Here is a 25,081-nt window from a genome sequence, read left to right on the forward strand (position 1 = left end):
CTATTTAAATCATGAAACTTGCGTTCAATATATCATGTGTCTTTCATTGTATAAGTACCATATTTGCAACTTAACTATGTATGTATTGACCTATCATTCCCAATTTGTTTTATTGAAAAGTGTATCAAGAGATTTCCATGGTGAACTAGCACTATTATTTTTTGTCTATGATGTGTAAATCAGTGAGCAAGCATAATTTATCATTGTTACTTATACTGTGCCTTTTCTGTACATCATTTTTACCTCCTTTATGTTGCCTCTCCCCTCTATAATGTATACTTACTCTGAGGGTGCTGTAAATAAATACATAAATAAATAAATAAATAAATAAATAAATAAACTGTACCAGTACAATGGAAGTTGGCGAAGGTCATACTAATCCCAAAGCCCGGTAAACCGCCGAGCTTGGACAACCTCCGCCTCATCTCACTGACGTCATGTGTAGGGAAGGTGGCCGAGCACGCCATCCATAACAGAATTGCCAAGTATATTGACACAATGATGTGGGGCTCGTGCACCGCGGGACGGCACGTGCAAAGGCCGGCGCCATGAAAGACGACGAAGCGCGTAAGCTGCACGCTCTTTTTCTGGCCCGCCATTAAAGCGAAGTGTCTATTTTGTAAGACTCCGTCTTCAATCTACGTTACAATATCGAGACCAACAACCTTTTCCCACACAACATGACAGATTTCAGGCCAGGGCTCTCCACCCAGGACGCCGTGAAGCTTATCAAGATCCAAATCCTGGAACGCTGCACTCGGGACATGAGAGCCAGCCTTGGTTTGGACCTGGAGAAGGCCTTTGATAACATCCGTCACGAGTTCGTTTTTGCCTCCCTCTCCAAACTCGACCTAGGCTCGTCCTTCCATGCCTTCGTCAGGTCTTTCTTGAGCAAACGATGTGCCATCCTCAAGGCTGAAGATTTGGAATCGGAGAAAATGGAGCTGAGCAGAATAGGCACCCAGGGGTCAGTCATCTCACCGCTCCTCTTCAACATCACAATGCTCGACCTCTCAAGATCCCTAGGCAAGGGCCAGGGCATCGGTCACACGATCTACGCGGATGACATCACTGTCTGGTACGCGGGTGGGAGTGACGGACAAGTCGAAGCCGCTCTCCAGGAAGCTGTCGACACTACAGAGCGCTTTCTAACAGACACGGGACTCCGGTGCTCCCCAAAGAAATCGGAGCTCCTTCTCTACAGCCCAACTAGAAAGGGCCGCAAGCCACAGAACTGGAAACCCCCCACTGAAATCAACATTAATCTCTACACCAAGCGTGGAGATCCGATTCCCAAAGTCGCGTCCATTCGAATTTTGGGAATGACACTTGAAGGGGCGGGCACAAATAGCATCACCATTCACAAACTAGCGAAGAAGACTGATAGTGTCATCGGTCTAATCAAGCGGTTAGCTAACAGAAGGAGAGGCCTGAGCGAAGAGTATCTGATAAGGCTAGTCCACGCTTTCTTGTTATGCCATTTCACGTATGTAGCGGCCCTGCACATCTGTAAGAGGGCCGAGCGAGACAAGCTAAATGCCATGATAAGGAGGGGGATACCAAGAGCTCGCTCGGACTACCAAACTACACACGCACCGACCGACTCCTGCAGTTGGGTATTCTAATACCCTGGAAGAAATTGCAGAAGCACAAGAAACGGCACAGATTCTCAGACTCTCCGGCACCAGGGCGGGCAGACGACTCCTAACAGAGATGGTCGTCCCCCCAGCCACCGTCGAAGACGCCTACCAGGGCCTTCCGAAAGAGCAGAAAGATAACATCATCATATCGCCAGCCATGAATACTTTGTTTAGCACAAAACAACAGACACAAGAAAGATGACAGGATAACGCCTTGTCCTGTCGTCTTTCTTGTGTCTGTTGTTTTGCGCTAAACAAAGTATTCATGGATTCGCACCAACTAACCCGCCAACGCGTTGTGCTGAAATATCGCCAGCCCCGCACGATATGCATCTCCAGCGCAATGTAGAAAGAAGGAAGGCCAGGGTGGTGGCGCTCCTACGCCGCGTGACAGAACTCCCTGGCGGCAGCTGCTTCGTTGACATGGCCCAGTATGGCAACAGCAACAATTTCACGGTAGTATCGATCAACCACAGGGGTTCGACCGTTAACGCTGCTTCGGTACGAAGCACGTCGTCGCGTGGGGCTGAGCAAGTAGCCATTGCCTTGGTCCTCCTGGACGACAAACATGCCAATATCTTCAGCGACTCCAGGGCAGCCATCCGCGCCTTCAGCGTTGGCACCGTGTGTAAGGAAGCCTGTCGCACCCTCGACGGCAAAAGCATCGCCACCCACACTCTCACATGGTTCCCCGCTCACATGGGATCCATCAAGGGAGGCCCCACAAACCTCAACGAGCTGGCCCACTCCAAGGTGCTAGGTCTCGCTTTCCGCGACCATGGAGAACTCCAACGTCGGCCCGCAGTGGTGGAAAACAAAGATCAACCGACCACATACAAAAAAATTATGCAGCACTTTATCTCGGCAAGAGAGACTTTCCCCTTCCACACAAGAAGTTAAATACAGCGCAGGCATTGACCCTCAGATTATTGCAAACAGGCTCGTATCCCAGCCCGGCTTTATTCCACAAGCTTTATCCCGACACCTATGCCACTAGTTCTTGCAGGTACTGCAATGACTTCGCTAGCCTAGCCTAGACCTAGCTCTGGCGTCGCCCCTCGTTACGAGGCACAGAACAAATCAATGAGGACAAGTGGCTCTCCGCTATCAAGAGCCCTGATGGCGGAGCGACACTATGGGCTGTCCAGATGGCCCACGATGCAGTGGTCGGGCATGGCCTGATTGTCCCAACGTGTGAGCGGCCCGCAGCACGCTGAATCGCGTACCTCAGGACCTTCATTCAAGTTTTGCATCCATCCATCCATCCATCCATCCCTAAATCAGACGACCATTCATTGCTCTCCTCTTACCGTCCTATCTCCCTACTTTGTACTTCATCAAAACTGACAGAACACAGAATATTTAAGCACATCTCAGTCTTCATTGAAAGTAATGGCCTCCGCGACGCGTGACACCATGGCTTCCGTCGTGGTAAATCCACCGGAACACAACTATTAGAAACAAGGCATAAAATTGCGGCAGCACTAGGCAGTCAAGGCCAAATTGACATGGTATTCTTCGATTTTGAGAAAGCCTTCCACCGTGTGTCCCACCAAAAGTTGTTATCAAAGTTGAAATCTATTCTCAAAAACGACCAACTACTTCACTGGATTAAGGCGTATCTTACGGGCAGGCGACAGACAGCCGTGGATGATGTGAAATCAGACTTATTCGATGTGCAATCTGGAATCCCACGGGGATCAGTCTTGGGCCCTCTGTTCTTTCTAGTTTTTATCAATGATATAGTGAATAATATACCAGTTAAAATTCGGCTGTTTGCAGATGACTGCGTACTTTATCATGAAATTCACAGCGAGGCAGATCAGACGATCCTAAATTAATCTTTATCAGGAATAGCGACATGGTGGTTAGAGTGGCAAATGAGCATTAAGGGGAGACGCTCCTCAGAAACCTTTTTTTTTTTTAAATACAGTCGCTGACTGATTTTTCGGACTCCAAAAAATCGGACACGCTCGATTATTCGGTCTGCTTCGCTGCACCGCCATTCTCCCCATAGACCATAATGTATAACAACTGCCGAAAGTTCGGACACCTTGCAACCTCTCGTCGGATTTTTCGGACACTTCTTGAGCCAACTCGATCGAAAGCACCATGCACCGACTCTGACCGGTGCATGGTTCAACTTGCTGAACGCCATTTTTGTTTTGAACGGAGCCTCCCTGCTGCCCCCATGAAGTGTCATCATCATCATCAGCCTGGTTACGCCCACTGCAGGGCAAAGGCCTCTCCCATACTTCTCAAACAACGAAGTGGCGCTACTGCAAATCCCCGCTCATCATCATCGTTTCTGCCTGGTTCGTGGCTACAGCAGTTCCGGTCTCAGCTTAGTAAGCCATGTCAAGGCAATCTAGCAGCTGATTTGTTTGTTTCTTCGTGCGCGACGCTGCGAGTAGGCCACATTTTTCGTTTGTGTGACTGGTATCGGCGTGACGGCGTGGTGATGTTTGCTTTGTGTGCTGTGTCGAGGTTGTGGTGAAGCAACGAGGCATACGGAAACATAGCATCAAGTGTCTAATGGCACCGACAGTGACCGCGCAGACTGCGCTGGGGAATGCCGGCAAGCGGGTGCCGGCAGCTTAGGATTTGTTGCCTTCTGATGTGCACCCTACTGACGCCGACAGTGTTCACCTGTGCAGTGGTTCCGGACACCGTCTCATTTGACAGTTTCACAGGTGCTGCTGTACTGACATGCGCAGAACTCGATGACGGCGAGATCATTCGTCAGGTTTCTGCAGCAACGCCGGACGATGACTCCGAGTGGGAAGATGACGCACCATGTGCTGCGCTGCCGTCGCATGCGAAGCGTGCACAAGCAGTGACTGTGCCTTCAGCCGCCTATAGTGACCGTACAACCCTCTCCGAGATTCAGGCTTATCTGATTGCGCGTAAACGAAACAGCGTGCAACGGCGCATTCACGATTTCTTCAAGCCTACTGCCGAGCCTGAATAAGTGCGTGGAAATAAACGATTTCATTTTTTTTTCTTAATCTGCTTTTTCGGCCACCTGTTTATTCGTACATTTCCGCAGTCCCCGTGAGGTCCGAATAAACAGTCGGCAACTGTATTAATGCTAGGCAAATGAAAATTGTACCCCTTATATAGCTTGATATCCTTATTATAAATCTGTTTTTAATTTTAAGATAGTCTGTTATTATAAATCTGTTTTTAATTTTAAGATATCCTTATATAAATCTGTTTTTCTCACTTATGCCATGCATAAGTGAGAAACAGTGCATGTTTGTGCAGCTACTGGACCTAGCAGTTGGCATGATATAGCAGTGCGAAATGGCTTTTCTTGTCCTCAGCACTTCACTGAGTGCCAATAACCAAGATAATGCAATTCCCTTGACAGGCAACATTTCGAGTGAATTTCATATCTGGTGCTTCGTTTTCAGTGACTGGTACCCAAGTCTATTAAACATTTCCACTCTTAAAAATAAGCTGATAGCATTAAAACCTAGATAAGTGCATTCTACACATATTAAAGAATATGCACACCAAATTTGGTCTTGATTAGACCACGATAAGTACATCAAATGTCGTGCACAAAAGTCATGTTTGGCCAAAAATATGAAGCTGAGAAAAACACAATTGAAAGTTATAAAAGTTGTTTATTCGTGTTGTAGCACTGAAATCTATATAAAAATTGTACATAATGCAGGCCAGGGTATCTAGATCCAGTGCACAGCTTTAGAATTCACCTGCACCATATGTTGTTCCCTCAGTCTTTGTGAGCACCATGCTGACCAACTTCCTGTGCTGTTACTTTCCGAACCAACTACAAGTTATCAGCCAATGCTTTTGTAGCAGCTAGGTGCACTTTCTTTGTTATGGCGGTGAACGATTTATGGTGCAGCGGTTTTGGAAAACCAAGAACTGCACAAAATTGGATGCGTTGATAGTGTCCAGCTCCAATTGCGCATGCCGCGAGCTGCAACCACTGCCTTGATTGGTTCACGGCGAAACTCTCCCTTGGGCTGGCCGAAGGGCGCGCTCCGCCGTTAGCGTTGTCTGCCGGAGATGCACACCGTGACGAATACGTTCACGAGATAACGCACATGGTACACACTGCTTTGTTGCAACACAACTCCAAAAACGACGGGAGTCCTTTCCGTTTTTTGGCCAACTCACGGATAAAAAGGTCGCGCCGTCCGCACGCTGGACGTGCCAGCGTGCGGATGCGGGCATCACAGGAGAGAAGAAAGATGAGACTAGTGGCTGTGAAAAAAAGCACACCACCTTTTTCACAAAAAGTGTGCATCTTCGGTTGTGTATTGCATACCTCTGTCATGCGGAGTGTCCTATATCAGCCAGACAGGTCGTTGCATTAATGACCTGTCTTAATGCATTAATAGCGTGAGCATCGCTATTTGCTACCTACAGGTACAGGAGGGAACTTACCCTTGCATAGCAAAAAGCACGATTGCCGACCAGTTTTTGATAGTGTATCGATAGTGGGAAGAGAGCGCAGTAAACTGGAAAGAAATTAGCGAAGCGTTCCACATGAAAAAGTTGGGTGCGCATGCATGTGTGAGTGAACCTTCGGTTCATATCAACGATAAAAAACTTCAATTTCTAAATTTATCATGTTAATCAAGTGTTGTTGCTATTGTCGGGAAGGGGTGTGAATTGGCTTTTGCATACGTGTACAGTCGAACCCGACTATATCGAACCCGTTTACATCGAATTATTCTATATATCGAACAATTTCTGGTCACGGTATAGTTACAATGAGTATATATAGCAAAAATTACGCTTACATCGAACAAATATTGCAGTGACTCCCGATATATCGAACGTCAAGCGGCGGAAAAGTGCCCCCAGAAGTTGGCTTTCCCTCGCGGTAGCGGGGAAACCCGGCGGCGCGGCTCCATCCAACCGCTCTCCCTACCGTGACCGCGCTGCCTTGGGCTGTTCGGGCGAGCCGTCGACACTCCCCCTGTCGCGCATAGTGGAGTCTATTAGGCCACATCCTCCCTCTTTCTCTATCATCTTTCACTTGCCACCCCCTCTCCCCTGACGACGCTTCGCCGTGCTCCCTGACGGGTTGCAGAATCAAGCGTCCTTCCTTTCTTTAGATCACTATCTAGCGACACTCCCCAGCAAAAAATGATCCTGGCCCGCCTACAGCACTTGCTCAGACAGCCAATCAGAGGCTCTTGTGCTCTCTTCGTGCAAGATGGTGAAAGTGCGAGTTGTCTGGCTGCTTCTCTGGTTTATCGTGTTTGCGCCTTGTGGGCCTTCTCCCGCAGTGTTGCCGTGATGAAGCGGCAGAATTCGCCTTTCGTCGTGAAGCTCGAAGTCATAAATCGCGTCGAACGCGATGAGAAGTTGGATGTCCCCGCAGCGTGCAAGATTCCGAGGAGCACTCTCGGCACGATTAGGGCTAAAGTGGCCAGACTCGCAACCCGGTGCCCATGGCGCCCGACGCGTACGCACGGCCGTGTACGAGGGGTTCTTCATACGTGCCGGTTTCCGCGTGCTCGGTGAGGACTGTAAATTCTGATCAATGCGACGAAGCCGTTGCCGGTGTTGCCGAAGTTTGGAGCGAGCTGTCAAAATTTCCGGGACATTCGAATCAACGGTGGACGAGTTGGTGAGTGCAGATGATGCTGTCGCGACCACGGTAGAGGCCGGAAACGAAGACTACATCGCCGACATCGTACCGAGCACAAATGAAAGTAGGCACATTGAGGAAAGCAACTACGGTCCTTTGCCCACATCCTCCGAAGTGATTGGTGCACTCGCATTAGTCCGGCGCTTCTGCGCGAATGCGGAAGGTTGCGGCCTCAGCTGCTCCGACTCCTTAGACAACGTGGGGAAGTGCGTGCGTCGCAGGCAGCGGAATTGCCCAAGCAGAAGAAAATGCTAGAAAACTAAGCTAGTTTCGTTAATAAAGTGATTTTATAAATGGTATGTGCTTTTATGACATCCAATTATTTAGCAGGCTTATATCGAATTATGCTCTATATCGAACTGACAGGCGTTTTTTTGCGAGTTCGATATAGCCGTGTTTGACTGTATATCTTTTGACTACAAACCTTGTTATTGCTCATGGGTGTATACGCATGCGTGGTAGAGATTTGTGGAATGTATTCACAATAAACTTCAGTTGCAAGTCTAGCGTTGTCCTGTCTGTTTTCTACTAGTTGTGCTCGCATCCGTACTTGCTGGAAACCGTTATATGTTCACCATGCACCAACTGGCCCAGCAAATTACTCTACTAAAGCTCAGCAGTGTGTTCACGACACCGATCTCGCAGATAAAGGTGCTTGCTGTCTCCTCGCCGCTCCTATCTTGATCGTCGAAGATTCTCAACTTTTTCTCCAATGCGCTGACAAATTCATCTGCACTGTCAACGAATCTTGAGCGGCCGGCTGGCTCTGAACCATCGAAAGTGTCGCCGTCACCGTGGTTAGGCTTAGCTGCTGCGGACATCTTCCTTGCTTGACTTTGTGGCGAGTTCCCTTGAACTTGTGCTTCGACCGATAGTTTCGACATCGAAAATCGCGTTTCTTCACGGGATCCATCGAAACAAGGAACAGAAAAATGCATGAAAGCCTGGGAACAAGTCGAGAGAGCTGCGCGTCGCAGGAAGAGCAGACAAGTGTCGCGCGCTAGCAGCCAATTGCGTGGCCGGAATCACACCACGTGATTTAGAAATCCAGCAAAAGTGCTTGGTTTTGGCGGAGAAATGTTGTTTTTATTATTACTTCCCAGGGAGATTGTGACGCGGCAAAGCCGACCTCGGAGAGAAAAAGCGTAGGCCTACTGCCTTGCACAAGCTCGATGGCTTGCAACGCCGCGATTTGACGTATCACACGCTGGAAAATGGGGCAGATTTGCACCTTTTCTTGCCACCTCGAGTGCTTTCACCGAGTTTATTTATAATTTCCCGATCATTTACGGCTCGGATTTCTTTATATGTCAAAGAGGAGGAATCAATCTTGCCGAAACAGACAAAAACATAAAACTGACTTTTTTAATGAAAATCGCCGTTTTTCGACCCACGTCACCCCTTAACCTAAGAAAAACAGTATCAATGATCATTACAAGCGAAAAGAAGCCGTTACCCTTTGTATACAGCCTTAATGGCCATAACTTATCTTCTGTTACACAATATAAATACCTTGGTTCAGTAATTATGTCGGACCTTAGGTGGAATAGCCATGTAGCTCACATTAAAAAAAAAAAAGCCATGAAGAAGCTCAGATACCTCAGGAGGACCTTGGCTAAATCTGCAAGTAATATAAAATTATTAGCATACAAAACTTTCATCAGACCATTGTTAGAGTCAGCTACTCCTGTCTGGGAGCCTTACACCCAAGCTAGCATAAATATTGTTACGTAGGAAGACTCAGACGAAAAGCTATGTACAAGTATATTTACAAAAAAATACGCTGCGCTTGGCCAAGAGGCAACAGCCTGCGCTAGCTTCTCATCGTCGTCGTCGTCTTCGCACTGCTCGCCTTTTCGTGATCGCACATATTGTTCCGTAGCACTACCCCCGGCTGCAAAAGCGCCATCCCGGAGCGACTAAAGATCGGACTCGGAAGCAGTGTAGTAGGCCTTGAGCCTACTGACATGCACGACATCACTTGATGCCAGAAGAGAGGACGAGGTTGAACCCACAGCAGCAATTTCGTAAGTCACAGGCATCACCTGGCGCAGCACGTGGTAGGGCCCTGTGTATCGCGAAAGGAGCTTCTCTGAAAGTCCGACGTGACGGGAGGACGACCACAGGAGCACGAGCGCACCAGGCGAAAACTGTACGTCACGATGGCGGGCGTTGTAATGACACTGCTGAGTGACTTGTGAGGCCATCAGTCGAGCACGGGCAAGCTGGCGTGCATGGTCGGCGAGGGCGATGGTGTCGCGTGCATACTCGCTTGTTGAGATCGCAGCAGGAGGAAGTGCCGTGTCTAGGGGCAAGGTAGGTTCGCGACCGTACAGTAGATAAAATGGAGAAAATCCGCCGGTGTCGTGCCGGGAAGAATTGTACGCAAATGTTACGTAAGGAAGGGCAATGTCCCAGTCGTGGTGGTCTTTGGAAACGTACTTGGACAGCATATCGGTAAGAGTACGGTTTAACCGCTCTGTCAGGCCATTGGTTTGAGGATGGTATGAGGTAGTCAGTTTGTGTTGAATGGAGCAGGAACGCACAATGTCAGCGATAACTTTCGAGAGGAAGTTTCGACCACGGTCAGTAAGCAGCTGTCGCGGGGCGCCATGAAGCAAGATAATGTCACGCAAGAGAAAGTCCGCGACGTCAGTGGCGCAACTGGTAGGGAGAGCCCGAGTGATAGCGTATCGGGTGGCGTAATCAGTCGCGACGGCTACCCATTTCTTCCCAGAGGATGACGTGGGAAAGGGACCGAGCAAGTCTAATCCAACACGAAAGAACGGTTCTACAGGGACGATGATCGGCTGGAGATGACCGGCAGGTAGCACCTGAGGTGTTTTCCGACGCTGGCAGGGATCACAGGCAGCAACATAGTGTCGAACGGAGCGAGCGAGACCAGGCCAATAGAAGCGGCGGCGGATGCGGTCGTACGTGCGGGTTACCCCAAGATGTCCTGCAGTGGGTGCGTCATGCATCTCAAAGAGCACAGTCTGTCGTAGCTGTTTTGGCACGACAAGAAGATCAGAGCCGTTAGGGAGGAAGTTCCTTCGATACAGAATGCCGCCCTGGAGGAGATATCGGCGAACGGATGCGTCGGTAGGTGTTGAGCGCAGACGCTCGATAAGTGCTCGCAGCGATAGGTCTCAGTACTGCTCATCGGCGATGGTAGCGAAGGCAGACACAGAGAATATCCCGTTGGCGCTACTACTGTCGGCGGCGTCAGGCTCGTCGACCGGGTAGCGAGACAGGCAGTCAGCATCCTTGTGTAGACAGCCAGATTTATAGGTGACAGTATACGAATATTCTTGGAGGTGTAAGGCCCAGCGACCAAGTCTTCCTGTAGGATCTTTCAGTGAGCATAACCAGCAAAGCGCGTGATGGTCTGTGACAACGGAAAAGGGTCGGCCATATAAGTATGGGCGGAATTTCGCAACCGCCCAAACTAGGGCCAGACACTCACGCTCAGTGATGGAATAGTTGCGCTCCGCGGGTGAGAGGAGCCTGCTGGCGTAAGCGATAACACGGTCGTGGCCATGCTGGCGTTGTGCCAGTACTGCGCCAATTCCGTGACCGCTGGCATCAGTACAGACTTCGGTAGGCGCAGAAGGATCGAAATGGGCCAGAACGGGAGGCGTTGTGAGAATGTCGATTAGATGTGAGAATGCAGAGGCCTCGTTATCGCCCCACTGGAAAGGGGCGTCTTTTTTCAAAAGCTCGGTTAGTGGTCGTGCTATGGCGGCGAAATTTCTCACGAAACGGCGGAAGTACGAACAAAGGCCGATGAAGCTGCGCACATCCTTGACACACTTCGGAACAGGGAAGTGCGTAACAGCATGGATCTTGCCTGGGTCCGGCTGCACTCCGTTCGCGTCAACGAGATGTCCAAGGACGGTAATCTGGCGACGGCCGAATTGACACTGCGATGCGTTGAGTTGCAGACCGGCTCGACGAAAAACGTCCAGGACTGCTGAGAGGCGCTCACGGTACGTAGCGAACGTTGGGGAGAATATGATAACGTCATCCAAGTAGCACAGGCACGTGGACCATTTGAAACCGTGAAGAAGGGAGTCCATCATGCATTCAAAAGTGGCAGGGGCGTTACATAGACCGAACGGCATGACTTTGAATTGATAAAGACCGTCTGGTGTTACAAAAGCAGTCTTCTCGCGGTCGAGATCGTCCACGGCAATCTGCCAGTAGCCGAAGCGAAGGTCAATAGAGGAGAAATAGCGAGCACCCTAGAGGCAGTCAAGGGCGTCATCAATCCGAGGTAGGGGATAAACGTCCTGTTTGGTAACCCTGTTAAGGTGCCGATGGTCCATGCAAAAGTGCAATGAGCCATCCTTCTTTTTGACCAGTACAACAGGTGACGTCCATGGACTATATGATGGTTCAATAATGTTCTTGGCAAGCATTTTGCGAACTTCTGCGTGAATAACTTGACGCTCAGCTGGTGACACTCGATACGGGCGGCGATGAATAGGAGGGGCATCGCCGGTATTAATGCGATGTTTGACAGCTGTAGTTTGGGCCAGCCAAAGGACGATCGTTCAAGTAAAAAATATCGTGGTAGGAAAACAGAACGCGGTAGAGTTCACGAGCGCGCTCAGACGGCAAGTCGGGCGCAATCATTTTCTGTAAGTCAGCGATGGTACAATCTGCCGACTGCGATGGTAGAGGAGCATCGGATGAAGTGTCGTCTACTGCAATGGATGCTACTGAGTGATGCTGAGCAAAGCTGAGCCAGAGACATCCCGCGTGGCAGCACTTGTGTCGTCAAGCCAAAGTTGACCACTGGCAGGCAGACGCAATTCGCCGTAATAGATAAAACTGTATGAGGTACTGTGATCCCATGATCCCGGCCGTCGGGGACTGGTGGGGATGACACGCAGTCAACGTAAGTCAGTGCCGAAGGTGGCAAGCGAACGAAGTCGACGGAACTGAGGTGACTGGGGTATGGTTCAGCAGGATCCAGAACAGGCAGGTCAAGGCGGAGAGTGCTGGCGGAACAATCGATGAGGGCAGAATGTGCGGAGAGGAAGTCTAAGCCGAGGATGATGTCATGGGGACAGTGGGCGATGACTGTGAATAGCACGATTGTTGAGCGATCGGCAAAGGAAACGCGGGCGGCACACATACCAATTACGGGGGCTGTTCCGCCATCGGCGACACGGACAACAGGTGTCGTGGCGGGCGTGATAATTTTCTTGAGCCGGTTACGAAGGTCAGCGCTCATTACGGACAAATGCGCCCCAGTGTCTGAGAGTGCAGACACAGAAACACCGTCGACTTGCACGTCAGGAAGGTTCAGATGAGTGGGCAACGTCAGTAGAGGATTTGGCGGCGTAGGGAGCAATGCAGCGTCACCTCGAGGCGCTGCATCGTCTAGTTTTCCGGCTGGGAGCGGCGTCCGAAGGGAGTCGGCGAATAGGAGCGACGGGGCTGGGGAGAGCGAGATTGTCGTTGTTGGGGCGAAGGCGAACGAGAATAGGAGCGGTTCGGTGCAGGAGAATCAGCGGCGGCGTTATCGGAGCGTGCGGCATAGGGACGAGAAGGGCCACCTGGGGGGCGAGAGTAGGCAGTATAAGTAGACCGGGTCGGGGAACTCCAGCGACTGCGACAGTGCCGAGAAATGTGCCCGATTCGATGGCAGTGGAAACAAATGGGCTTGTCGTCAGCAGTGCGCCATTCGGATGGGTTATGGAAACGTGGTGGGTAAGAAGGTGCGGGACGGGGCGGAAGTGAAGAAGCCGGGCGGGTATCAGGACGATGGGCCGAGCAGATGTTGTGAAGACCCATGTTTTCGAACTCTTGGCGGACAACTGCCTGGATCAGTGAGACCGTGACTGCAGATGTGTTGGTGGGACTGGAGTCGAAGGCAGCCGGATAGGCGGCCTCGATCTCACGCCGGACGATCCTGGTAACATCGGCAGTGTTCTTGGGACGAGGAGTGTCGGCACAGGAAGATGTCGCTGGGGTGTTGGGCAGACCGGCAAACTGCTGGTCAATACGTCGGCTTTTAGCGAGTTCCAGGCGGCGGCACTCTTTTATAACAGCATCCACCGTCACAACGTTGTTGCAAACGAGCAAGTTGAAGGCGTCATCGGCAATGCCTTTGAGGATGTGGGCAACCTTGTCTGACTCAGTCATGTGGGTGTCAACTTTGCGGCACAGAGCCAAGACGTCCTGAATGTACGTGACATAGAGCTCTGTTGACGTCTGCACACAGCCGGAAAGCGCCTTCTGCGCGGCAAGTTGGTGACTGTAGGGGTTGCCGAACAAGTCCCGAAGCTGTGCCTTAAGTGAATCCCAACTGGTGAGCTCATCTTCGTGCGTGCGATACCAAACTCTAGGTGTGCCACCGAGGTAAAAGACTACGTTGGCGAGCATAATAGTAGGGTCCCACCGGTTATTGCGGCTGACGTGTTCATACAGGCTGATCCAGTCATCGACGTCCTCCCCATCTTTGCCCGAGAATACGCCAGGATCACGGGGAGCGGGGAGAGTGATGTAGGTCGTCGAAGTGGCAGCAGGTGTCGGAGCCGGGGGAGTCCGGTTGTCGTCACCGGGAGCCATGAAGGAAGGCTCGACGTACCGTCCACTGCGAAGCTCCGTGACGAGGTACAGGGAACGTCCACCTCCACCAGATGTGTTACGTAGGAAGACGCAGACGAAAAGCTTTGTACAAGTATATTTACAGGAAAATACGCTGCGCTTGGCCAAGAGGCAACAGCCCGCGCTAGCTTCTCATCGTCGTCGTCGTCTTCACACTGCTCGCCTTTTCGTGATCGCACATATTGTTCCGTAGCAATATTATTGAAATGATACAGCGGGAATCAGTCAGGTTTATTTTTAATTCCTACCACCGTCATACATCAGTTAGCGCTCTTTTACAGGAGGTGAACCTGTAAACCCTAGAGGTAAGGCGATATCGAGAGAGGCTCAAAATGTTATATTTAATTCATCGGGAGCATGTAAAACTCGATAAGAAATTGTATATTACACCTTGTAGCCGGCGCCCAATGCGTTCATCATATTCATTCAGGTTAGACGAGTATTCGCATCATACCACTTTATTTAAGCAGTCGTTTTTCACTCGAACCATCCACGACTACAACGCCCTGCCTGAAAACGTTCTTCAAAGCTCAACCTTATCATCCTTTGTGCACGCTCTCGTTAATCTATGACCCGAAACGTTTCCCACAATATCTGTCGTATTCCATATACTATGTGATATAGATCATATCATGTTAAGGTCATCCCTATTTTTGTGTATATAAACCATTGTGTAAACATGTGCTGTATTGCAGAATTCTTTGATATCTTCCTTCCTTTCTTTCTTTCTTCCTTCCTTCCTTTTTTTTTATTGTTGTTTCTTCTTTTTTTGCATTGCAACGAGATGACGCTTTGCTTGTTTCCACCTTTTTTTTTTCTTGTGTTTCACATGTTGTTAGGTTGTTAAACCCTTTATGCATATCCCACTCCTGCCTAGGGCCTCTAAAACAGGCTGGCAGCACGAAATAAATAAATAAATAAATAAATAAATAAATAAATAAATAAATAAATAAAAGACATGTGGTGCCACGTCCGCATTTTTATCTTGAAGGCCTTGAGAGAGGGAGATAACCGACCTTCAACAGGTGGCCGCAGATGGAAAGAGCAAAGCTCCTCGCCAACATGCTCACACTCACTAGCACTCTCCCCATCCACGATGGCGCAGAGTTGGAATTATCCATGGAGGTGTGGATTTCAGTGTGAATTAACGGGTGCGTTACATATTGCTTTCAATACATTGCTGGACGGACCATGGCGGCTACTTCAAATTATCCAAAATTTCGAATTAACGAGTTGTGAATTAACGAGCTTTTACTGTACCAAATTTACTTGCTGGAAAATGCACTTTTGTGGGTAAAAATTTTTCTGGAAAAATGCAATACGAAACCACCATCATCATCATCAGCCTGGTTATGCCCACTGCAGGGCAAAGGCCTCTCCCATACTTCTCCAACTACCCCGGTCATACGAAACCAGGGATGCACTAGCCCCTTTCTACCGTATTCAGCATACAGCCTGCTCTACACAGGGAGTTTTCTGCTTATGAAAATACTGTGCTATCACTCCCTGAAAAACACACGCTAACAAAGGCACCCCACTGGTAAAAGTACTTTCCCTTTTGCACTAAACTCCTTTTGCCACTAGGCAGCAGCGAATTCATCTTTTAGTTTAAAACATTATGGGGTATTATGTGCCAAAACCACTTTCTGATTATGAGGCACGCCGTAGTGGAGAACTCTGAAAATTTCGACTACCTGGGCTTCTTTAACGTGCACCTAAATCTAAGTACACGAGTGTTTTCGCATTTCACCCACATCGAAATGTGGCCGCCGTGGCCAGGATTCGATCCCGCGACCTCGTGCTTAGTCGCCCAACACCATAGCCACTAAGCAACCACGGCGGGTTTCATCATTTACCGTAAAAACCCACGTATAATACGAACCCGCATGTACAGCCGATACCGGCTATATCGAACCTGCAAAAAACGCCTATCAGTTCGATATAGAGCATAATTCGATATAAACCTGCTAAATAATTGGATGTCATAAAAGCACATACCATTTATAAAATCACTTTATTGATGAAACTAGCTTAGTTTCACATGAAACAGTCCTGCATTTTCTTTGGCTTAGGCAATTTCGCTACCTGCGACGGACACACTTCTCCAAATTGTCTAAGGAGTCGGAGCAGCTGAGGCCGCAACCGTCCGCATTCGTGCAGAAGCACCTGACTAGTGCGAGCGCACCAATCACTTTGGGGGATGTGGGCAAAGGACCGTCGTTGCTTTCCTCATTGTGCCCACTTTCATTTGTGCTCGGTACGATGTCAGCAATGTAGTTTTCACTTTCGAGCTCTCCTGTGATCGCGACACCATCATTGCACTCACAAACCGTCCACTGTTGATTAGTCAGCAGCTTCCGGAAATTCTGACAGCTCGCTCCAAACTTCAGCAACACCAGCAACGGCTGCGTCGCAGTCATCAGAATTTACAGTCATCACCAAGCATGCGAAAGCCGGCACGGCTGAAGCAATTTCGGATGAACCACTCGTACACGGCAGTGCGCACGCGTCGGGCGCAACGGGCACCGGGTCACAAGTTTGGCCACTTTAGCACAAATCTCCCCCTTATTCTTCAAGATCGTGCCGAGAGTGCTCCTTGGAATCTTGCACGCTGGGAGGACATCCGACTTCTCACCGCGTTCGATCCGATTTATGATTTCAAGCTTCACGACGAAAGGCGAACTCTGCCGCTCCATCACGGTGACACTGCGGGAGAAGGCCCACAAGGCACACACACAATGAACCAGAAAAGCAGCGCGACAACTCGCACTTTCGCCATCTTGCACGACGAGGGCACAAGAGCCTCTGATTAGCTGTCTGAGGAAGTGCTGCGGGCGAGCCAGGATCATTTTTTCTTGCAGGGGGATGTCGCCGGCTCGTCCAAGGCAGCGCGGTCATGGTAGGGCAATCGGTTGGATGGAGCCGCGCCGCCGGGTTTCCCCGTCACCGCAAGAGAAAGCCAACTTCTGGGGACACTTTACCGCCGCTTGACGTTCGATATATCGGGAGTCGCTGCTATTTTTGTTCGATATAAGTGTGATTTTTGCTATATATACTCATTGTAACTATACCGTGTCCAGAAATTGTGAAATTTTTGGGACACGAAATGGAAAAAAAAAGTTTTAGCCACGTATAATACGAGTTAGGAAAACTCGAGCAAAACATTTATTTAAATTGCACTCCAAACTTCAATCACTGTCTTCCTCAGCTGCACTCTCTTCGGATAGTACCCAGAGGTAGTCATCCTCTGTGCCATTGAGCACGTTCGAGATGCTGCACTTCTTGAATGTATGATTCACAAGGTCGTCTGGTATGCTGGCCCATGCGTCCACAATCCACTTGCATGGTGCTGCTGGAGAAGCCCGCTTCAGCCGCCCGGTCGGCGTCACTGCAGGCTCACCTTAGCGCATCCAATCTGCGTAACATCGCTTGACCGCGTCCTTGAACAGCTTGTTCACGCAAACATCTAAAGGCTGCAGCTGAGACGTCATCCCACCCAAGATAACGACGAGTTCAGTGCCGGATTCACGCAACAGCCTCTTCACTGAGTCGGCTGAATGGCAACGAAATGCATCCAGCAGAGGATGGACGGGAATGACAACAGTGTGCCGGGCCGCCTACACCACACGGATTTTATCAAGTTGAGCACAAGATTCTCGTTCATCCAGCCTTTCTCATGGCACCTCATGGCCACATTTTTGGCAGCTCCTCACCTTTAGGCACTGTCTTGCGCTTGAAAACGACATAGGGCAGAAGCTTGCATCCGTCTGCCGTGCACGACAACATGACGGTAACTCGCATTTTCTCGTTGCCAGTGGACCAGACATAAACACCTTTTCGTGCATGGTGAGGGACGATGGTATGTCCAGATAAACCGGCATTTGGTCAGCATTGCTGATTTGCCCTAGCTGGAAGTTCTTGGACTTGCGCAGCGAAATAATGTGGTGCTAGAAAGCCGCAAGCAGCTCTTCGAACGATTTGGGCAGCTTTTGTGAAACCGAAGTTCCGCGGCGTAAGGAAAAACCAGCACGGCACATGTAGCGATAAATCCAGTGCTTGCTCGCTTTGAAGACTGAGCTCGGTAGCCCTTTTTCTCTTGCAAGCTCCTTAGATTTTGCCTGCATAAGCTCCACGCTCACAGCTAGATGCATGGCTCCCTGTTGGCGTACGAACTCCGTCAGGGTGAGTTTGATTTCCGGGAATGTCCACTCTTCGGGCCACAAAAGCTTCTTCGCGTTCCGCTTCCTTCTGTTGACGCCATCCGCGAATGCTTGCCTCGTTGACGCCAAACTGCCTCCCAGCCGCACTGTTGCCGATGTCCTGTGTGGCTAAAATAACCTTTCTCTTGAAAGCAGCCGAGTACTGTTTTCATGGTCCAGACATCTTGGTCCTTCAATGCGGAATAAAAAAGATGCACTTCGCGAAGCGCGGTTTGCACGCGTACTGCCAAGGTGCACACTCAACAATGAAGAAACAATGCTGTAGTCATGCAGCAATAATGTAACCAAGCCGTAGCCACGCAGCAATAAGGAAGCCAAGCCGTAGCCACGCAGCAATAATGAAGTCAAGCCATAGCCACGCAGCAATAACAAAACCAAAACTTCTAGCCCAAATTTCTGACTGAAATTTTCGTTTGGATCTGCATGTAGTACGAGGCGAAAATTTGGAACTTGGAATTTGGAATAGGAAAAAAACCTCATATTATATGTGGGTTTTTAAGGTACTTGCTGCCATGCTAAGCTTAACAATAAAGCGCAGCTGTAGTGAGCCTCACACTGGATTTTCACATTCAAGTTACTTGTGCAGAGCCTGAATAGCTGAAGTGTGGGTGAATTTTGATGTTGACGCATTGCACTCTTTTTATTTTATTTTTTTCTGGCTCTGCTAGAAAGCAGCATTCACAGGGAAATTAGGTCAATCCACTCAAAGAACTCCCGGCTGATGCCAACATAAACAATATTGGTACAAAAATATGCACTCATTTGTAAGCATGACATGGAATGGATTTCCACAAGTCAGGAGTTGCACGTTAAAGTCGTAAGAGTTGCATTTATGTTCTTTTTTTCTGACCATGAAAATTCCCTGCAAATCGCACTGAGGGCATGTCAGAAATGAGTAAATATGGCAGCACCCACTTTAACAACAAACAGTGTGGCTCTCCGCATTGTCCCAATAGCAAGGCACTGATATTTACTAATGGTGTAACTGGCGCACCCAAAACATTGTGTGATAAAACCTTAACAATCGCAGATGGCTCTTTTCCAACCTATACTAAGTGACAACCTAAGAATTTAGTATAAACTTCCAACCACAAAGCAGCACTGCACCCGAGTTCTGTGCCTCCGTGCACCAGAAGTGTTCCCCAGGAACACCGATATTGAAAGAAGTTTACCTCCATCTTGATGTCATGGAAATGAGCTAATGTAATCCTGTACACAAATTCTTTTTGAGTTGGGCAACTGTGATGGACAGCTGTGTAGTGATTAGCCAGACATGCAGAAATCAAGATTAGTTTTATTCTGGCATATTTTGTTGTAGCACTAGTAGCTGCTGTTGCTATGACATCACATCAAAAGAAGACATTCCCAATTTTTTCTTCATGGCCCACAAAACCTGGCAGCAATGATCAAATTCAATTCCGCACCTTGAGAGGGCTGCAAGCTCTCAATCTTGCGCCTGTACAGGATATCAGCAACTGTCTTTTTCTGTTGAAACACGATTGACATGCTGGGGAACCTGCATAGTCAAAAAGCCATTGCAACAGCTTGAGCCACTGGTTTTCTAGAGACAAAGAGATGATTGGCAAAGTTCGACTAAAACATCGCCCTGCAAAAACACAGCTTGAGCAAAACAGTCAAAGGGGCCCTGAACCACATCTCTTTAAAGCCCTCTGAATGAGTGCAGTACCTTCCAGGACAGTAGAACCTCGTTCATACATTCTGGAAAAAATGGTGAGAGAAACATGCCAACAGAAAAAACGTACGACCCGAAGTAACTAAAAAAATTCGACAGACTCAATTATTGTTGACATCTACGTAATGTGAAACGCGCGGATCGTTGCAGCATGAGACACTGACATTCGTAGAGCCGGTGGTGCTCGGACCGCTTGAGGTGCGTTTTGTTGTTTTTCTATTGCGTGGTGTTTTAAGAGGGTGACTGGAAACCGAAACGAAATCGAGCTGGTGGGTGATGCCGAATGTCTCGGAAGCGAAACGTGATGCCCACATCGCACCACCCATAGCAGGGAACGGTGGCGCGTTTGGATTATCACCTACTAAAAGCGTGCAGTACGGTATACCAATGGCATTACACACCACGTGCTGCAAAACAGAAAGGTGAAGATGCTTATCGTAATAGGTTTGGCAGCGATAGCTGTGAATGCAGCATACGACGACCCAGACAGAGATTTACTACCAGAATAAGAAACTGTGTGCGCTGTCATTTTTACTTGAGACAGGCGGCTATATACTTTTCTTGATCGTGTGCGCCTTGCGCATTTTCTTGTTTACATGTGATCTAGTGGCCAGAAAACATATCACACGATCGTGTTAGGTGACGTACAGAACGTTGGTGCCGAAAAATCGCATTTTCCGGGAACGTATGAACCGGTAAAAAATTTTTGCAACTCTAATGGGTAATTTTCTTGTTTTCGATTGCAAACGTTGGTGCCGGAGAAACGTATGTAACGGGAACGTATCAACGAGGTTATACTGTGTTACTGAAATAATTTTTCAAAAAGACCTAGCACGAGCGTAAATACCTCGAGCAGAGTGTATTAACCTTTCCCATTCGCCCTCATGTCCTCCATTGTGAAGGAGCATCTGTGGCAATAGAGTGGCAATAGCTAGCCTACAGTGTTACAGCGAGCAGGCTCATCGCTGGCGGCCACGGTATTTACGTTAAGCAGCAGGCACAGCTATGTGTACCTACGCGCAATTGGGAGCCTGGTCATGCTACGTGGCGAGGGCTGGCTTGGTCCTGCACAGACAGTAGGCAAATCCAGAGTGCGCACTTTGCTCAATACAAAGCTCAATATGAAGCACGCCTAGCTAGGAGTGACTGGGAGTGAACACACACTGGCATGCATCCCTTGTAGAAGCTAACCGCTATTCACTGTGAGGCATGGCCTCACAGTCTCTCAATCCGTTCATGTGGTCTGGGCTTAAGTTTCACGTGGTTCGAGGCTAGCTGAATGTTCCAGACTTATTGAAATCAGCGACATCTGACGACTACAACACCTCGATAAGCACTGTTACTAAAGTTTAATTCCTACGTGGGTAGGGACAGCGGAGAATGAGCAGATGATAGTCAGCTGATGCCTCTTCACTGATGTCTGCTATTGGCCAATAGCAGCAATGCATGGGAAACAGTTGTATGAAGAAATATGGCAGCTCCGAAAAGGTTGAGGAATGAATGAATGAATGTGTGTTGGTTAGTGCCACAAGGGCCAGGTATGGCCAAAGAGCGCCATGACATTGTTAGTGATTTCGCGGTGAAATGGTGATTCCTGTGAAGATGATGCGACGTGGCTGTAGAGGGGCCTAAAAAATAGTCGCTGTAAAGTGCATAAAGTGTACGTGCAATAAGACTATGGCAATGACTAATGACGGGTATTATAAGCCTTACACTGCATTGCGGAATAATTATAGGATATACAGACCATCAAAGTTGCAAAATTTGCTTCAGCACCACTGCCTCACCAGAGCCCTTGAAACACAAGGGCCTGGAGGCATAGGCTATACAGTACGACCATTGCAGCGGCATCCTCTGAAGAGAGGAAGCGCTACGAATGTACGGGACTAACAACATGTAAGACAACATCTCTGAGGAAACCTAGGACTGTGTTTGTATTAAGAAGCAGTTCTGGACCGAGAAACATTACAGGATGAAGAGGAATGTGCTGCCGGTATGCTAAGGAAATATGTCTCTCTCACGTTCAGCTTCCCCACACTCCAGGAAGGCGTGGAGAACGGTCAGCCTCTCCCTGCATCTACCACAGGTTGGAGGGTCATTTGCGGTGAGTAGAAAACTATGGGTACCAAATGTGTGTCCTATTCTGAGACGACAGAATAGGACATCTGTTCGGCATGATTTTGTTGCAGAGGGCCAGAATCCTAACTGTGGCTTTATCACGTGGAGCTTATTATTTGTTTACGTGTCCCATATTTGTTGCCAGCGGTCTCGCAGTTTCTTACGTAAGGAAGGCTGCAGATCTGTGACAGGGACAGTAGCCGTAGGATTAATAGCTAGTGATGTGAGTGATGTGGCCATTTTGTCAGCTAGTACATTACCCTCGATGCCTCTATGGCCAGGTACCCAGCATATTGTTACACACGAGGTGTTTAATGCAGAACCAGATGAATCTGGTTGATAGGCGCGGTTGTTGAAGAGCGGTCTCGCGGCAGCTTGGCTAACGTCGTTCTCTTCTTTCTTTCATCTGGTTGTCTGCGCGGCAGGCGTGGTTCATGACAGCTTGTGACATGTCCCCGCTGGCAGACGAAGCCCGCCGGGCGAGTCAGTCATCTCGTGGGTTGTGACGCCTCAGACGCGCGACGTGTCACTTCAGCCTTGGCCGAGCGTCGTCCACTGCTCGTGAGACGCGCAATGCGGTAGTTTACTTCGCTGAGGCGCTCCAGAATAACGTAAGGGCCGACGTAGTGGGCGAGAAACTTCTGGCACAAGCCATGCTTCCGCAACGGCGTCCAGAGCCACACAAGGTCACCAGGATCGAAGTAAACGTGGCGGTGACGCCCGTCATAGCGTATCTTGGACCGGTCCTGCGATGCTAGGGTGCGTAGCCTAGCGAGGCGTCACGCTTCTTCTGCTCGACATAGGACCTCATCAATTGATTCGTTGTCATGAGCGAAGTAGGGAAATATGGTGTCGAGGGTGTAGCACGGCGGACGAGCATACAGAAGGAGAAATGGTGAGTAACCAGTGGTCTCGTGTCTCGCGGTAGTGAAGTAATGAAAGGCAAGATACTGTCCTAATTCTTGTGTGCTGAATCGACGTACATGGACAGCATGTTGGCAAACGTTCTGTTTGTGCGCTCGATTAGTTTGTGGAGGGTAGGGCGTAGAATGGCGGAAGCTACATGAACACAGACAAAGGGTTTCTTCAACCACGTCCGCGGTAAACTGTCGCCCACGATCGCTGATTACTATGCAAGGAGGTCCATGTCAGAGTATAACGTGTGGGGATGCGCGACTCTCACGCATCCCCTGATATGCTGTTTTCCCGCACGGCTCGCGTGGCCTGGCGCCTGCGGCGGTCGGAGTGGTACAAGCGCGGTGCGAGAGATGGCGCGACTGTCGTGCCGCGGCGGGGTTACTCGGGCACCGAGAGACAAGGCGCGTCCTCTTTGGTTCGAGATCGTCGGCTGGCGCGGACGTCCGCGCGACGCCGTCAGATGCTTCTGCGAGACTGTCTCGCGTGGCCGCCTGTTTATGTTTTACTGCAGACAGTACAGCATAGGCTTCTGCAGTGAAAATACTCGTTAAGGGGGTTCAATACATCAGATTTAGAAAAAGCGGGACCAACAGCAGCATAAGATACACCAGCATGTGATTTTGACGCATCTGTGTAGAATTCGGAACAGCAGTACTTCGATTGAAGTTCACGGAAATGCATAGCAATTTCGAGGTCAGGAGCGTGCTTTGTGACCTCTACAAAGGATACATCACAGTCTACCACCTGCCACTCCCAGGGCGGTAGTAGCTTAGCAGGAGGCATTAAGCGATGTTCGAGAATTGGGGCATCCATTTCTTCGCTAATCTCTCTTGCACGCAGTGACAAAGGAAGTCTCATAGAGGGTGTATTATGAAAAAGTGTTTCACATGTCAAGTCGTTAACGGTAGTGAAACACGGATGTTCTTTATTAGAGCGCACTTTGAGAAAATAGGTGACGCTGATGTATGTTCTCTGAAGATGGAGTGACCACTCATCTAACTCTACATATAGACTTTCGACAGGGCTTGTTCTAAATGCACCAGTGGCCAGGCGGATACCCAGATGATGAACGGGGTCTAACATCTTAATCGCGCTCGGTGCTGCAGAGTGATATACTACGGCACCATAATCTAACCGTGATCGGACTAGGCTCCTGTAAAGATTCAGTAAACACTTCCTGTCACTACCCCGTGTTGCGTGGGATCGGGTTTTAAGTAAATTCATAGTTTTTAGACATTTTGCTTTAAGACATTTTATGTGTGAAACAAAAGTGAGCCTGGAGTCAAGTATAACACCTAGAAATTTGTGCTTTGTTGAAGGGAATTTGTTGTCCACCCAGTTCCACACAAGGATCAGGAACCAGGCCTCTCTTTCTTGTAAAGAGAACACAAGAGCTTTTTTGGGGGTTGATTTTAAATCCATTTTGGTCTGCCCACTTGGACACCTTGTTTAATTAAGCCCTGCTGTACCTGTCTTTCGCACACTGTAACGTTGCACGATTTGTCACCTATTTGTATATCGTCCACGTAGATGGAATAAAAAAATGGCCGGTTGTAGAGAAGCACAAAGTGTGTTCATCTTAACGATAAAGAGTGTGCAACTGAGTACGCCTCCCTGGGGTACACCAGTTTCTTGTATAAAAGGTCGCGATAATACGTTGCCGATTTTCATGCAGAAGATACGATTCGACAAATAGCTTTAAATTATTTTCAACATATTTCCACAGATGCCTATTCCCGACAAGTCTCGCAAGATCCCATAACGCCATGTTGTGTCGTATGCCTTCTCTACATTGAGGAATATCGAGAGCAAATACTGTTTGTGTACAAATGCATCGCAGATTTATCCTTCAATGCGCGCAAGATGATCGGTTGTTGACTGCCCTTGTCTGAAGCCACACTGATAGGGATTGAGCATATTGTTGAGTTCAAGGAAATGTATGAGTCTGCGATTAATCATTTTTTTTCAAAAAGCTTATACAGACAATTTGTAAGAGCTATCGAACGATAACTTGCTGCCAAGGAAGGGTCTTTTCCCTGCTTCAGAACAGGAACCACAATCACTTCTTTCCATGTGGATGGGAGGTATCCCGCAGCCCAAATAGTGTTGAAAAGTGTGAGTAGTGTAACTTGTGTGTCAGTATGTATGTTTCTGATCATGTCATACATGACTCTGTCAGGTCCCGGTGCAGTGCTTTTGCATGTGTTCAAGGCAGCTCTCAACTTAGCAATAC

General features: G+C 48.9%; 1 protein-coding gene across 7 annotated transcripts in view; it reads right to left on the bottom strand.

The window, feature by feature from the left end:
* The window catches only part of Rel (nuclear factor NF-kappa-B family member relish), a 417,698-nt gene that overhangs the window by 250,875 nt on the left and 141,742 nt on the right, over positions 1–25,081 (bottom strand). For all 7 annotated transcript variants that reach the window (XM_055064994.1, XM_050168416.2, XM_055064991.1 and 4 more), the window contains one exon: positions 19,544–19,635. In XM_055064994.1, the coding sequence (XP_054920969.1) occupies positions 19,544–19,635 (92 nt within the window). The remainder of the gene's footprint in view (positions 1–19,543; positions 19,636–25,081) is intronic.

The sequence above is a fragment of the Dermacentor andersoni genome, chromosome 1 (assembly GCF_023375885.2).
Source record: "Dermacentor andersoni chromosome 1, qqDerAnde1_hic_scaffold, whole genome shotgun sequence".
Lineage (NCBI taxonomy): Eukaryota > Metazoa > Arthropoda > Arachnida > Ixodida > Ixodidae > Dermacentor > Dermacentor andersoni.